This window comes from Camelina sativa, chromosome 12 (genome assembly GCF_000633955.1).
Source record: "Camelina sativa cultivar DH55 chromosome 12, Cs, whole genome shotgun sequence".
Taxonomy (NCBI): Eukaryota; Viridiplantae; Streptophyta; class Magnoliopsida; order Brassicales; family Brassicaceae; genus Camelina; species Camelina sativa.
In genome coordinates this window covers 2,303,522-2,319,777 of record NC_025696.1, presented here as the reverse complement: position 1 = coordinate 2,319,777, position 16,256 = coordinate 2,303,522, and the positions used below count along the sequence as shown (strand labels likewise).

The 16,256-nt window shown below is 34.8% G+C and overlaps 1 protein-coding gene and 4 long non-coding RNA genes across 30 annotated transcripts; 2 read left to right on the top strand and 3 right to left on the bottom strand.

Moving 5' to 3' along the window:
- Positions 2,055-2,516, bottom strand: LOC104729628. The gene is made up of 2 exons (XR_758324.1): positions 2,414-2,516; positions 2,055-2,327 (listed from the first exon to the last, which is right to left on the bottom strand). It is a non-coding gene; the product is annotated as an uncharacterized LOC104729628 (long non-coding RNA).
- LOC104729627 lies at positions 3,111-8,967 on the top strand. 26 transcript variants are annotated; one of them, XR_002034695.1, is made up of 22 exons: positions 3,116-3,247; positions 3,684-3,783; positions 3,894-4,019; positions 4,130-4,255; positions 4,419-4,539; positions 4,631-4,799; positions 4,888-4,948; positions 5,102-5,156; positions 5,321-5,432; positions 5,766-5,916; positions 6,024-6,119; positions 6,239-6,369; positions 6,606-6,717; positions 6,843-6,889; positions 6,999-7,077; positions 7,162-7,359; positions 7,450-7,612; positions 7,785-7,837; positions 7,915-8,005; positions 8,159-8,272; positions 8,490-8,562; positions 8,711-8,966. It is a non-coding gene; the product is annotated as an uncharacterized LOC104729627 (long non-coding RNA). The 26 variants fall into 26 exon arrangements; XR_002034697.1 differs by having other exon boundaries at positions 4,631-4,736; positions 8,711-8,965; XR_002034698.1 differs by having other exon boundaries at positions 3,117-3,247; positions 4,631-4,709; positions 8,711-8,965.
- LOC104729626 lies at positions 10,925-12,345 on the top strand. The gene has a single exon (XM_010448586.2). It carries the CDS (start codon positions 11,047-11,049, stop codon positions 12,022-12,024), a length of 978 nt encoding a protein of 325 aa, XP_010446888.1. The 5' UTR covers positions 10,925-11,046; the 3' UTR covers positions 12,025-12,345.
- Positions 13,145-13,644, bottom strand: LOC104729625. Its single transcript, XR_758294.1, has 2 exons — positions 13,501-13,644; positions 13,145-13,416 (listed from the first exon to the last, which is right to left on the bottom strand). It is a non-coding gene; the product is annotated as an uncharacterized LOC104729625 (long non-coding RNA).
- On the bottom strand, positions 15,297-15,573 carry LOC104729624. Its single transcript, XR_758293.2, has 2 exons — positions 15,433-15,573; positions 15,297-15,346 (listed from the first exon to the last, which is right to left on the bottom strand). It is a non-coding gene; the product is annotated as an uncharacterized LOC104729624 (long non-coding RNA).

The window sequence follows — 16,256 nt, the reverse complement described above, 5'->3', positions numbered from 1 at the left end:
AGAATAGAGAAAGTGTGCTAATTTAGTAAAACTAAATATGAAAGATTTTGCGTCAACGATATTTATGAACAAGATAAGAATAGAAAAATAGTTTTAAAAGATAAATAGTTTGTTACCAAAAAAAAAGATAAGAATAGAATGTGTTAAATATGGTAGATAAATAAGGGACTCAAAAAAATTTGACAAAATACACAAACTAAGTTTGACTCGTAAAAGCCCACGACTAAAATCCAGCCTATTACAGCCCAACACTCATTTAGAATCAATGAATCACAACACATGTCAATCAAAAAGCCACGGTGCTTAGTAGGCTTGAGATAAATAACCGATCCAAATTTCCGACCCGACCCAAACCGAAAAAGTCGGTTCGGTTGCTTAGTAGAACTCTGTGATTACTTTGAGGATTATGAAAGTTTAGACTACCTGGTATTTATACTTTTGAGGAAAGATTTACAAAGTTTAGATTTATCACATTTTCGTTCGTGATCAAGTCTAGGTTTAAGATTGGATTTATGTAAAACAACATCAAATTGCTCGATTCAAAGGTAAATTAGGTCTTTGTCTTGTCTCTTGTTATAGTTTTTCTTCTAATGTGTTGATTCTTATCACTGCAGGGACAGTGAGACAGAGAGAGAGAGAGATGGAGAGAGCAAACAGACCTGAAGGTATCGTTTCTTTACTTTCTTCTGTTAGAAGTTTATCTATATCCTTTAACCAATACTCCCTTTTTTTTTTGAAGTTGGAACTCCACAAGGCACCATAATTCAACGCATAGCCTTTGAACAAAAAGGTACTTGTCATTGCCTCATGCCAAAAATTCCCTTCCACAGGTAATAAATAGNAAGGTAAATTAGGTCTTTGTCTTGCCTCTTGTTATAGTTTTTCTTCTAATGTGTTGATTCTTATCACTGCAGGGACAGTGAGACAGAGAGAGAGAGAGAGAGATGGAGAGAGCAAACAGACCTGAAGGTATCATTTCTTTATTTTCTTCTGTTAGAAGTTTATCTCTATCTTTTAACCAATACTCCCTTCTTCTTCTTTTGAAGTTGGAACTCCACAAGACACCATAATTTAACGCATAGCCTTTGAACAAAAAGGTACTTGTCATTGCCTCATGCCAAAAATTCCCTTCCACAGGTAATAAACAGTTGAAACTCTCTGATTCCTTAACTCTTCTCTTATCTTTATTTGGCGTGTGAATGTTTTTTACTTTTGAGATAAGAGTTTTGCTTTTGTTTGTATATGGTGATCTTAAAAAACGGGTTTGTTTGTTTCCTTTGGGTGAAACAAGTGCGTGTTCGTGTGTTCCAAAACCTTTTTTTTGGAGGATGAAGTAGATTCAGACGAAAAACGGTTGCCGGCGGGCGTTCTTACAGTAACAACACCATACTGATTTTTAGAGGTAAGATTTACAAAGTTTAGATTTATCATATTTTCTATTCATGATCGAGTATAGGTTTAAATATTGGATTTCTGTTTGATTTTGGGACATGTTACTGATTTCTTGCCGGCGGTGTTCTTACAGTAGCAATATCATACAGAATTTTATATGTGCGTGTTTGGACGTTAAGTAGACTAAATCTTCTTCTTGCTCTGTAAGTAATCACAAAGTCCTGTTTTCTAAGATTAAGAATTGCGTAGACTGTGTAGTAATCTCTCAATGCAAGAAATTTCATCTTTCATCTGTGATTTATTGGAGTTTCATTGATTTGAGGTTTGATAAAATGTTAAATTGGTTTTAAGGAATGAATCAAAAGAGCGATTAAAAAAGTATGGGAGGAGCAGTAGAAAACAGAAATATGGGATGCTCGTTGGGTTTGGCAACATGTCTATGATACAATCATACAACAAGTATATTTTGACATCGTCAACTTTTTTACATGGCGTCGTGAGTTAGCCTTGAGAGTGACGTAGATGTTTAGATGACCGAAGAAGATATTGTTGACTTCACACGTGAGAGGGATTAACAACGTAAAATTACACAATTCATAAATAAGATCATTTTAAAATTCATAAAATTTCACAATTCATAAATAAGATTATTTTAAAATTCATAAAATTAACAACAATTCATAAATAAGATCATTTTCAACAATTCTTACATAAAATTAACGACCCAACCATACCAAACACTTAGTTTTGACCTTCAGGACATACGCAATGGCAGGCTGTAGCAAAGCATAATGGTTTGCATCCTGGCCTACAAAAACTTGTCATAAGTCGCTTAATAACTGGTAGTGAAGCTTCCTGTTGCAACAAGTGTCGAGAAGTTTCTTCAAGTAAGAGACGTTTTGCCTCACCAATCTCAACTGTTACGGATATCATCACTACAACACAAAAAAGTGTATAATAAAACATTAGTAACACAATATAATTCTTTAATACCATACTATATAAAAAAAGTTGAATTTACCAATAAAAGCCAAAAGGATGATGAAAGCAGCCTTTGATGAAGATTTTCCCATCATCATGTTTTGTTTTTTTTCTTTTTCTTTGGATAAGCTTGTAGAACTAGAAAGAATTGATGAAAAAGATGACAATATCTGAAACAATGTATAAGTTTATATAGAATAGAGAAAATGTGCTTAATTTAGTAAAATTAAATATGAAAGATTATGAACATATTTATGAACAAGATAAGAATAGAAAAATTTGTTTTGAAAGATGAATAGTTTGTTACCAAAAAAGAAAAAAGATAAGAATAGAATCTCTTAAATATGGTTGATAAACAAGGGACTCAAATAGATTTGACTATACACAAACTAAGTTTGATTCAGTAAAAGCCCACGACTAAAATCCAGCCTATTACAGCCCAACTCCCATTTAGAATCAATGAATAACAACAACACATGTCAATCAAAAAGCCACGGTGCTTAGTAGGTCTGAGATAAATAAGCGACCCAAAATTTCCGACCCAACCCAAACCGAAAAAGTCGGTTTGGGTGAACTTCGGTTATTACGAAGAAACCGATCGGAAGAATTTGAAATGGGATTCGGGTATCTCTTCGGGTCGGATCGGTTCGGATATTCCGATTGGTTAACCAAGATTTTAACCTTACTACTAGCTAACAACTAAGCCTACACGACTAATCTATTTTACCCTAATCTCACCAGTCACCACGACACCACCACTCTCTCTCAGTCCCTCTCACCGAGTCACGACCACCGACGAAGCTCAGTCTCGTCTTCTTCGTCGTTTTCTTCTACTCGTCTTCTTCATCCCTATTCGTAATCCAAATCCCATAAGGTACTATTGAAACTTCGATTTGGGATATTGAAACTTTGATTTGGGATATTAGGGTTTGAGTTTGTTTTGATTTGGAAATTAGGATATGAGTTTCTTTCCGTTCGAGACCCAATTGCAAAATTTCTCAGTTTTCAAGACCCAAATGGTTTTGTTTTAAAAGTTTTATATGTTTTAACGCTCGGTTCGGATCAGAGTCTTCACTTTCTAGTCAAGCAATCTCGGTTTGTTAAACCGATAAATTTTATAAGGAACCTAGTAAAAAATAAAACCAACATTAACAACTTTCTACTTGGGCCTATATTGGGCTTGTGTTATCTCTGATGGGCTTTTATTAGCCTATGAAACTATTATTTTGCATTAGGGTTATTTCCTTTTTCCTTTTTTTTTGTCTTCGCCTCTTTTGTTTATAAATAAATATCTGACGACTCTCGCTCAGTATCTGGAGAACACAAAATTGAGAGAGAGTGATCGGAGAGAGAGAGAGTTCGATTCTTCTAGTAGTGGCGGCGACACGAAGAACAAGTCAAGAAGACGAGGTAATCCTTTCGTGTTCTTCTTCGATTTTGATTTTTTTTTTTTGCGTTTTTAAAAACAGAGTTTCGCTTTTTAATAATAATGAGTTGTGTGTTCGATATCGTGTTCCCAGCCAGGAGGACGATGATCTACTCAGATTTATTTGTTTGGAGGATGAAGATTCAAAACACCGAAAACGGTGTCGGTCCGGCGTGCTCTTACAGTAAAAACAACATCAAAATTGTTCGATTCAAAGAAGGTAATATCTAGGTCTTTTGTCTTGTCGGTGGCGCTGTTCCTCTTGTTGTTATAGTTTCTTTTTTTTTTTTTTTGCTTTCTTTCTAATTGTGTTGATTCTTGTCATTGCAGGGTAACGATGATTGTTAAAAACGTAGCTCTACAGTTTTTGATGTATGTCCGAGTCTCATTCAGCAAAAATCATAGCCATCGCAAGGCCACGAGAGAGTGAGAGAGAGAGCCAAAACAAGTCAAGAGGTATCTCTTTTCTCAACCCTAGGAATCGATTTTGATTTTTTTTTTCTCTTTCTACTATTACAAAGATGTGTGTGTGTGTGTGTGTGTGTGAATATTTTGCTTTTGAAACAAGCGCTCTGTTTTTTTTGTCTATTAAATCAATTGGTTTGTTTTTTCTTTTGAGGTGTTGAAACGAAACAGGTGTGTGTTAATGTGTTCCAACCTTGACGACGACGTTGACTCAGATCTTTCTTTTCAAGGACAGTACCAAGTCTATTCAGACCTATAACGGTTGCCGGAGGAAGGTAACATATAGATATAAGTCTTTCGTCCCTTGACTCGAATTTGCTTTTTTATTAATGTGTTTGTTTATTACTTTTTGTTTTGGTTTAACAGGTGTGTGTTCGTATTCCAACTCTCATCTGAATATTTTGCCTTTACTCTGGCACGTCGTTCCATTACTCACAAGCACTTAGTACGCTTCAGTAGTCCCCATCCATACGTGAGACTGCAAGTATTTTGTTTTGTTGTTGCCGCTTCTCTAGATGATGGAGATGTATTTATGGTGGTTCACTTCCTTCCCATTGATATTTGGTTTTGTCTATCTCCTTTAACCAATACTTTTTTTTTTTTTTTTTGTTCTGAACTATAAGGTGCTACTGAAGTGTGAGGGATTATGACCTAAACCATGTAATACTCCTCTTCTTTCTCTCTGTAAGTGATCTCATATTCCTCTACTGATTCCTTAACTCTTCTCTTATCTTTATTTGGAGACTGAATGTTTTTGCTTTTGAAATAAGAGTCGAGCTTTTGTTTGTATATGGTGATCTTCATTCATGTTGTTGTTTATTTCTTTTCGCTAAACAGGTGTGTGTGTGCTCGTGTTCCAACCAGAATGATGCTTTTGTTTTTGAACAACAAGGTGCTACTGAAGTGTTAGGGATTATTTTTATTTTCGATTCCTTAACTCTTCTCTTATCTTTATTTTCGTGTGAATGTTTTTACTTTTGAAATAAGAGCTCAGCTTTTGTTTGTATATGGCGATCTTCAATAATGGGTTTGTTTCCTTTCTTTTATGTGAAACAGCTGTGTGTTCGTGTGTTTCAGCCAGATTTTATTGGAGGATGAAGTAGATTCAGTCCAAAAACGGTTACCGGAGGGCGTTCTTAAATTAACAACATCAAACTGATTTTTAAAGGTAAAATAGGTCTTTCTTCCCTTGTCTACCTTCCATAAGTGAATCGAATTTTCTTTTTAATGGGTTTGTTTCTTTCTTTTGGGTTTAACAGGTGTAGGTGTGTGTGTGTGCGTGTGCGTGTGCGTGTTCGTGTTCCAGCGCCCATCTGAATTTTTTGTTTTACTCAGGCAAGTCGTTTCATTATTCACAATTTGTAACAGTTGAAACAATCTGATTCCTTAACTCTTCTCTTATCTTAGTTTGGCTTGTGAATGTTTTTGCTTTTGAAATTAGAGTTTGTTTGTATATGGTGATCTTAAAAATGGGTTTGTTTGTTTCCTTTGGGTGAAACAGGTGCGTGTTCGTGTGTTCCAAAACTATATTTTTTGGAGGATGAAGTAGATTCAGGCCAAAAACGGTTGGCGGCAGGCGTTTTTACAGTGACAACATCAAACTGAGTTTAATGGTTATATAAGTCTTTCTTCCCTTGTCCGCGTCCTTAAAAGTGAGTCGAATTTGCTTTTCAATGGGTTTGTTCTTTTCTTTTGGGTGAAACAGGTGTGTGCGTGTTCGTGTTCCATCTCTCATCTGAAATTTTTTTGCTTTACTCAGGCAAGGACAGTCGTTACATTACTCACAAACACTCAGTACGTTCGCTTCACTAGTCCCCATCTATTCAGGAAAAATTCAAGCCATCACAAGTCAGAGGTACCTTTCTAAACCCTATAATATGTAAATATTTTGCTTTTGAAACAAGAGTTCTGTTTTTGTATATGGGATCTTAATTAATCAATTGGTTTGTTGTTTCTTTTGTGGTGAAACGAAAGATGTGTGTGTGTGTGTGTTCCAACCGACATTGACTCAGATTTTTTCAAGGACAGTACGAAGTATATTCAGATCGAAAACGGCTGCCGGAGAGCGTTCTTAAAGTAACAACATCAAATTAATCGATTAAAAAGTATAGATAAGTCTTTCTTTACTTGTCCAAATTTGCTTCTTCTTTTTTTTTTTTCAATGGGTTTGTTTGTTTCTTTTGGGTTTAACAGGTGTGTGTGCGTGTTCGTGTTCTAACTCTCATTTGGGTTTTTTTGCTTTACTCAGGCAAGTCGTTCCAACTCAGTACTAACAATACTGTAACTCAATACTTTTCCCATGCATAAGTGAGACTGAGACTTTTTGGTTTTGTTGTTGCAGCTTCTCTAGATGACGAAGATATATGGAGGTTCACTTTCTTCCCATTGATGTTAAGGATGATGGTGACTCATGAACCCAAATGATGGAAAATAAATCCTCTTCTTATTGCTCTGTAAGTCATCTCAAAGTTGTATTCTTTTCTTTATTTTCTTCTGTTTCAAGTTTATCTCTATCCTTTAACCAATAATCCTTTCTTTTCTCTTTTTCTTTTTTCTTCTGGTTATGGTGTTACTGAAGTGTTAGGGATTATGACCAAGACCATGGAATACCCCTCTTCTTGCTCTGTAAGTAATCTCAAATTCCTCTCAGATTTTCTTTTCTTTCCTTTGTCCTGTTTCGAGTTCATCCTTGTCGACCCAATGATTCTTTTTTTTTTTTTTGTTGAACAACAAGGTGCTACTGAAGCGGAACTCGACAAGGCACCAGAATTGTCTCGAGCCAAAGGCCGCAGTAATCATAAAAATGTATAAAGGTAGTTGACATTCTTAATAACCGCTATGGTCTCACGTTCTTCTTATTATAATATTTTTTAATGTGTTGATTTCATTCACTGCAGGGAAACGAGTGTTTAATACTTAACTAGCACTAGCAATATGATTCATCAAAATCAAAGCCATCACAAGGAAAAAGCTAAATAATGGAAAATTATGACATGTGAGCCAATTATTGTTTCAAAATCAGCAAGGACTTCACCCCATAGCACCAGCTTTTGCCTGCACCACAAAGAAGTTTCCAACATCTGCCATAATTCAAGGTAAATACCCTTCATCACTTAAGAACAGACTCATAGCTTGATGGATCTGTTTTATTAGTATACAAAGATCTCATTTTCTTATTGTAGCAGGGGCTTCATCTTCAAACAATTTCATTGACTAATCATAATGCAGAGACATCTTCAATAGCAGCTTCAACGGAAGTTTCTCAAGTGGAGAATCAAAATGTAGAACTCTGTGATTACTTTGAGGATTATGAAAGTTTAGACTACCTGGTATTTATACTTTTAAGAGGTAAGATTTACAAAGTTTAGATTTATCACATTTTCGTTCGTGATCAAGTCTAGGTTTAAGATTGGATTTATGTAAAACAACATCAAATTGCTCGATTCAAAGGTAAATTAGGTCTTTGTCTTGTCTCTTGTTATAGTTTTTTCTTCTAATGTGTTGATTCTTATCACTGCAGGGACAGTGAGACAGAGAGAGAGAGAGAGATGGAGAGAGCAAACAGACCTGAAGGTATCGTTTCTTTATTTTCTTCTGTTAGAAGTTTATCTCTATCCTTTAACCAATACTCCCTTCTTCTTTTTTTGAAGTTGGAACTCCACAAGGCACCATAATTCAACGCATAGCCTTTGAACAAAGAGGTGCTTGTCATTGCCTCATGTCAAAAATTCCCTTCCACAGGTAATAAATAGTTGAAACTCTCTGATTCCTTAACTCTTATCTTATCTTTATTTGGCGTGTGAATGTTTTTTACTTTTGAGATAAGAGTTTTGCTTTTGTTTGTATATGGTGATCTTAAAAAACGGGTTTGTTTGTTTCCTTTGGGTGAAACAGGTGCGTGTTCGTGTGTTCCAAAACCTTTTTTTTCTGGATGATGGAGTAGATTCAGACGAAAAACGGTTGCCGGTGGGTGTTCTTACAGTAACGACATCATACTGATTTTTAGAGGTAAGATTTACAAAGTTTAGATTTATCATATTTTTTTTCATGATCGAGTCTAGGTTTAAAAATTGGATTTATGTTTGATTTTGGGACCTGTTTCAAGATTTCTTGCACATTTACGTATGTGTGTGTTTTGGACGTTAAGTAGACAAGGCACCAGAATCGTCTCAAGCCAAACAAAGTAATCAGAAAAGTATATAAAGGTAGTTGACATTCGCTGCAGGTAAACGAGTGTTAATGACGTAGCACTGCATAATCAAATGCAAAAGTTTATGACCAAATCTTCTTCTTGCTCTGTAAGTAATCACAAAGTCCTGTTTTCCAAGATTAAGAATTGCGTAGACTGTGTAGTAATCTCTCAATGCAAGAAATTTCATCTTTCATCTGTGATTTATTGGAGTTTCATTGATTTGAGGTTTGATAAAATGTTAAATTGGTTTTAAGGAATGAATCAAAAGAGCGATAAAAAAAAGTATGGGAGGAGCAGTAGAAAACAGAAGTATGGGATGCAGCATCACAAATGCTCGTTGGGTTTGGAACGTGTCTATGATACAATCATTCAACGGCTATATTTTGACATCGTCAATTTTTTTACATGGCGTCGTGAGTTAGCCTTGAGAGTGACGTAGATGTTTACATGACCGAAGATATTGTTGACTTCACACGAGAGGGATTTAGGACGTAAAATTACACAATTCATAAATAAGATTATTTTAAAATTCATAAAATTTCACAATTCATAAGTAAGATCATTTTAAAATTCATAAAATTTTACAATTCATAAATAAGATTATTTTAAAATTCATAAAATTAACAACAATTCATAAATAAGATCATTTTTAACAATTCTTACATAAAATTAATGATCCAACCATACCAAACACTTAGTTTTGACCTTCAGGACATACGCAATGGCAGGCTGTAGCAAAGCATAATGGTTTGCATCCTGGCCTACAAAAACTTGTCATAAGTCGCTTAATAACTGGTAGTGAAGCTTCCTGTTGCAACAAGTGTCGAGAAGTTTCTTCAAGTAAGAGACGTTTCGCCTCAGCAATCTCAACTGTTACGGATATCATCACTACAACACAAAAGAAAGTGTATAATAAAACATTAGTAACACAGCATAATTCTTTAATACCATATTGTATAAAAAAAATTGAATTTACCAATAAAAGCCAAAAGGATGATGAAAGCAGCCTTTGATGAAGATTTTCCCATCGTCATGTAATTCTGTTTTGTTTTTTTTTTCTTTTTCTTTGGATAAGATTGTAGAACTAGAAAGAGTTGATGAAAAGGATGACAATATCTGAAACAATGTATAACGTTTATATAGAATAGAGAAAGTGTGTTTAATTTAGTAAAATTAAATATGAAAGATTCTGCGTCAACGATATTTATGAACAAGATAAAAATAGAAAATATGTTTTAAAAGATGAATAGTTTGTTACCAAAAAAAGAAAAAAGATAAGAAAAAAGATAAGAATAGAATCTCTTAAATATGGTTGATAAATAAGGGAGTCAAAAAGATTTGACTATACACCACGTGGAAGGTAATATCTATTGTCGAAGGTAAATTTAACTGCAGCTTAATTAAGTTGTAGTTATTGTGGAAGGTAACATCTATTGCACCACGTCTCAGAGCTTTGCGTGTTCAATCCTGCCATGACACTCCTTGATATTGTTCTTCTCCCGCTTCATCTTTCATTAATTTTGTTGTCGCATACATTGTTTAATATTATTGAACGGATTTCTATATTAACTAGTTATAAAAATCCTACGTACATTGATTTCCAAATCAATTAAAACCATAAACCAATTTAAAATCACCTAATTAACCCACATCTGAAACTGTCTTAACCCAACTCCCTCATCCAATTTAACTATTACGAGACTTTACGAGAAACCTTAACACAACTATACTTGCACACTTTCGAACATCTTTAAATATCTTATCCGTAAAGGTATTTCCATCAAATCAGTTATAGAAAATTTTATAATAAAAATGAATAATTATAATTAATTTAGTCACTTCCGCAAATTTGCAATTTAAAATCTGGTAAAAGAATCACTAATTCAAAAGTGCTTTGACTGATGCCTTGCGGTATATTCAAATTTTTCATATATTATTTTAGTCCTTAAAGCGAAAAGATCCCAAACCTGATTTTATACTTTCCTAAATTCATGGTAACATAATTGCTGACGTGTGACGGTGTTATTTAAGGGAGGCATCGTCTCTTGCATATAGGACCACATCATCTGTGCGTTACACATACAATACCATATCTCATGGAGTATTTCTTTTTACTTAAAAACAATGTAACAAAATCTTCCAAAGATCTTGAATTGAATTCAACGAGGTACCCACACATTAAAAAATAGTGCATTGCATTTGTAACCTCCAAAAGAAACAAAGACCAACGAGACTAGAAATAATTATAATGTTAAAGAATTGTAAATGGGCGGTGGCTTTGGTGCATGAAAAGTGGTGTGAAAAAGGTTTCGGTTTTAGTAACCGAAACCGAAACATCGAACTTCGACAATGATTTAACTCAATATTCAAACGACATAGCATTTATTGAGCCTTACGTGTTCTACCTTAGTGAAATTACCCACACTCTCTTCACATGGTCTTCACGTCTTAGCTAAGCTAGGGCCCTACTCATTGACATTTATGTACATTTATGTCGTTATGTGTATCTTTTTATAAAAGCCCTAGAGTGAAAGAACCGAACAGAGCACAACTCGAATAACTCATTTTCATCATCATTACCTGAGCTGAGATGTATATGTCCTCATTGACTCCGAGGCTCCACAAAGCATACAAATCTAGATGTGTCAGTTTACCGGTTAGGTCTCATCCTAGTGTTAGGAGGATTCAAGAAGTGGTCTCCAAGATTAGAGCTGTGGGGTCGTCTTCGTTGGACTCGAGGACGATGGTCCGTGACGGTCTCTCTGGTCTCACCGACCTTTACAGATGTTTAAGTGAAGATCTCTTCAAATCTTCTTCTGAAACTCAGCAAGCTCTTCTTAATGGTGGTGGTTTGATGGATGAGCTTCTTGAAGCGTCTCTGAAGTACTTAGAGGTTTGTGGTGGAGCTAAGGACGCGGCGTCGAAGCTCAAGAAGAGTGTTGTTGAGCTTCAGTCGGCTTTGAGAAGGAGCAAGAAAGGAGGTGAGTTTGGCCTCGAGAGTGACGTGGATGCTTACATGGCGTCGAGGAAAGAGATCAAGAAGGAGCTCAAAAAGTATATAGTAATGTCGAAAGAGACAGACGCGTCTTTGGAGAGTGTTTGGTGCGATGGTGATGATCAAGAGACGAGTGCTTTAGTTAGAGTGATGCAAGAGACGAGTGTGATGACTTGCTTTGTGTTACGTTCGGTCTTCTCGTTCTTGTCGTCGCCTAAAGGGTTAACGACTAAGAATCATAATCACAACAAAGGTTGGGGGATTGTTATGAAGCTTGTGAAGAAAGGAATAGATCATCATAACCAGGAAAAAAGAGATCTTGAGAAGGGTTTTTCTTGTCACGAGCTTGAAGCAATGGAATCTGAGCTTGGGAAGGTCGTTGTCATGACGACGAGGGAAGATCAAGAAGAGGTGAAAAAAGTTAGCGAAGAAGTATGTGAGAAGATTCAATGCGCATTGGTTAGATCCGAAGGTGTAGAGGCAGCCATGGAAGAGCTTGAAGAGGGACTTGAAGGATTGTTCAAGGTAATGATACAAGCTAGAGTCTCTCTTCTTAACATCCTCTCCACTTAATTCAAAGTGGATCAGATTCGAATTTCTTGGTATGGATTCCGAAACAAATAACTTGCTCTTGACTGGGTTTATTGGTTTTAAAATCTTGGTTTGTTTTTTTTCTTTTCTCTTGTATGTTGACAGAGTTTAAACATGCGTCCATATTTTAGAGGATGTGTGTTTTGTTGTAAGTTTACGTCCATATATTAGAGGATGTATCACATCATGTGTGTTTGTTGTAAGTTCTCGTTCAGGTGCGAACATCTCTTGTAAAGTTTATGTTTCACATCTCTTGTAAAGTTTATGTACTAGACTATAAAATAAAATATCTATAATTCTACCGCTTACAACGATAAATATGGATGCAGAATCACTAATTTTAATTTTTAAAATAAGATAATTATGATTATTATTATTTTGTAAAAATGTAATATTACAGCCCAAGCCTATTACTGAATCAATGAATTACACACATGTAAGTCAACAAGCCACGGTGCTATTGAAACTTTTCAGTTTTCACTGCTTCGAATGCTCGTTGGGTTTGGCAACGTGTCTATGATACAACAGTTATATTTTGACCTCGTCACAATTTGTCCCGAGTCAGCTAAATAATGCATATCAATTAAGTCGGTGTGTTCCTGTGGGACCTAAGCGAGCGTTACTGTACTAATTTCACCGAACCGTTACTTACATATTCACACATTAGCCTCCTTCTTCTACATCTCTTTTCTTATATTCTTGTGTCAGAGACGCGGTGGTGAGAAGAAAATGAAGGCGGCTGGAGTAGCCTCTGCGCAGACTAAGAAGCTCAAGAAGTTTAGTCTTTCTCTCTAAATGGCAGAGCGTCGAAATTAAGAAGCTCAAGAATATTATTATGATTACACAATATTATTATGATTTAATTTCTTGAGCTTCTTAATTTCTTATGATTTAATTATGAGGACTTTTGTGTCTTCAATATTTTATTGTGTCTTCAATATGAAACAGTCTAATAATATTATTATGATTTAATTATGAGGACTTTTGTGTCTTCAATATTTTATTGTTTTCATTTTTATTGATAAATATTTCAATTTCTCGAACCAATGAAAATGAAATTCAGTAGCTAAAAATGGGAGTGAAGCTTAACATAAGGTGGCAGTACATCCAAGAACATATTTTTTTATTATTTTGACTTACAATTCTCACATAAAATTAACGAAGCAGCCATACCAAACACTTATTTGTGACCTGGAGGACATACGCAATGGCAGGCTGTAGCAAAGCATAATGGTTTACAATCTGGCGTACAAAAACTAGCAATAAGTGGCTTAATAACTGGTAGTGAAGCTTCCTGTTGCAATAAGTGTCGAGAAGTTTCTTCAAGTAACACACGTTTTGCCTCAGTGATCTCAACTGTTACGGATATCATCACTACAACACAAAAAGTGTATAATAAAACATTAATAACACAATTTAAATTCTTTAATACTATGTTATATAAAACATTAAATTTACCAGTAAAAGCTAAAAGGATGATGAAAGCAGTCTTTGATGAAAATTTTTCCATAGTTACGAAAATCTGTTTTTCTTTCGTTAACCTTTAGAACTAGAAAGAGTTGGTGAAGATAACAATTTCTGATATATTTTGGAGTTGGACAATGTATGACGATTTTATAGGAGAAAGTTTGCTATTATAGTAAAATAATATCAAAGATTTTATGCCAATGTGATTTTGGATTAGATAAGATTGATTTTGGATTAGATAAGATAGAATATTCCAATATGGTAGATAATCAAATTGTCAAATCTTTCTACTTATATTACCTAAGATTTATCTTAACATGATTAGACCTTCAAAATTATTTAAATGGTTTTAATAAATAGAAGCCATGCAAAAATCCAGCCTATTACAGCCCAAGCCCATTATATAATCAACACATCACAAAATGTCGATTAACAAGCCATGGTGCTATGAAACTTTCCACCGCTTAGGATGCTTTGCTTGGGATGCTCGTTGGGTTTGGCAACGTGTCTATTATACAACGGCTATATTTTAACATCGTCATTTCTTTACATGGCGTCGTGAGTTTGGCCTTGAGAGTGACGTAGATGTTTACATGGCGTCGAGGAAAGATATCAAGAAGGAGACCCAGAAATATATGAAAATGTCGAAAGAGAGACAGACGCGTATTTGGAGAGTGTTTGGTGTGATGGTGATGATCAAGAGATGAATGCTTTGGTTAGAGTGATGCAAGAGACGAGTGTAATGACATTTTTTGTGTTATGCTCTGTGTCTTCTCCTGCTAGTCGTCGCCGAAAGGTTTAAAGAAAGAATCATCATCACCACAAGAGACGAGAGTGTAATGACTTGTTTTGTGTTACGCTCTGTCTTCTCCTGCTAAAGTCTCTCTTCTTAACATTCACTCCGTGTAATTTAAAACGGATCAGATTCGAAATTAAATTTTTTGCTCTTGACCAGGTCGATTGGTTTTCAAATCTTGGCTTGGTTTCTTTTTTTTAGAGAGTTTAAACATGCGTCCATGTTTTAGAGGATGTGTGTTTGTTGACTTGTTGTATAAGTGTGTAACTCATTCAGGTGCGAACATCTCTTGTATCAAGTTTATGCATTTATTATAATTATATGAGAAAAGTACTAGCTAGGCTATAAATATCTATAATTTTACTGCCTAAAACGATAAATGTGAAGAGATATATATGAATGCAGAATGCCAGAATCACTAGTTTACTTTAATGTTTAAAATAAGATAATTAGTTAATTACTGATAATTAGTATTATTATTTCGTAAAAAGCAATTTACATATGGCAGATTTGCAATAATAATTAATTAAATAAATGTCACCAATTTTTGCGGATATATTAACTATTTACACTATGAGGACTTTTGCCTGTTAATTAGTAATTTATTGTTCCATATTGTAAAAAAAAAAAATATTAAATAAACCTTTCATTTTTTCGAACCGAAGAAAATGAAATCCAGTGGTTAAATATGGGAGTAAAGCCTACGGTGGCGGTACTTCCAAGAACGTATTTTTCTTAGTTTGATTCACACGATTCTCACATAAAAATTTAAGTAGACAACAATATCAAACCGAAACAGTATTTTATTTTTAATTCAGTTGCGATTACAATGTATACTTTTGAGACATGGATCACATTATTCACATACGCAGTAGCAGCCTGTACCAAAACATATTTCTTTGCATGGTGGCGTACAACGTTCAAACCTACCAAGTGGCTTAATCGTCGGTGAAGAAGATTCATGATGCAATAAGTCAAGAGGAGTTTCTTCAAGTAAGAGACGTTTCGCCTCAGCGATCTCAACCGTTACGGATATCATAACTACAACACAAAAAAAAGTGTATAATAAACATTAGTAACACAATATAATTTTTTAATACCATGTTATATTAAAACATTGAATTTACCAATAAAAGCTAAAAGGATGATGAAAGCAGTCTTGGATGAAGATTTTCCCATTGTCATGTCAATCTGTTTTCTTTTTTTCTTTTTCTTTTGATAAGTTTGTAGAACAAGAAAGAGTTGGTGAAGAAGATAAGAATATCTGATACAATGTTAACGTTTATATAGGATAGAGATTAGAGATTAATACTATCAAAGATTTTTTGCTAATGATATGTTTGAATAAGATCAGATAAAATCTCCTAATATGGTGGTTAGATAATAAGTTTGACTCAAAAATATTTGACTCAAAACTAGTATCCAGCCTGTTATGGAATCAATGATTATCACACATGTGAATCAACAAGCCACGGTGCTATTCAAACTGTTTTCACTGCTTAGGGATGCTTTTGCTTGGGATGCTCGTTGGGTTTGGCAACGTGTCTATGATACAGCGGCTATATTTTGACATCGTCAGTTTTTTTACATGGCATCGTAAGTTTAGCCTTGAGAGTGACGTAGATGTTCACATGGCGTCGAGGAAAGATATCAAGAGGGAGATCCAGAAATATATGATAATTAATGTTGAAAGAGAGACAGACGCGTCTTTGGAGAGTGTTGTTTGGTGTGATGGTGATGATCAAGAGACGAATGCTTTGGTGAGAATGAGGCAAGAGACGAGTGTGTAATGACTTGTTTTGTGTTACGCTATGTATTGTCCTGCTAGAGTCTCTCTTCTTAACATCCTCTCCGTATAATTCAAAAACGGATCAAATTCGAAAATAAATTATTTGCTCTTGACCAGGTCGATTCGTTCTCCTGTCTTGGTTTGATTTTTTTTTTTTTTTTT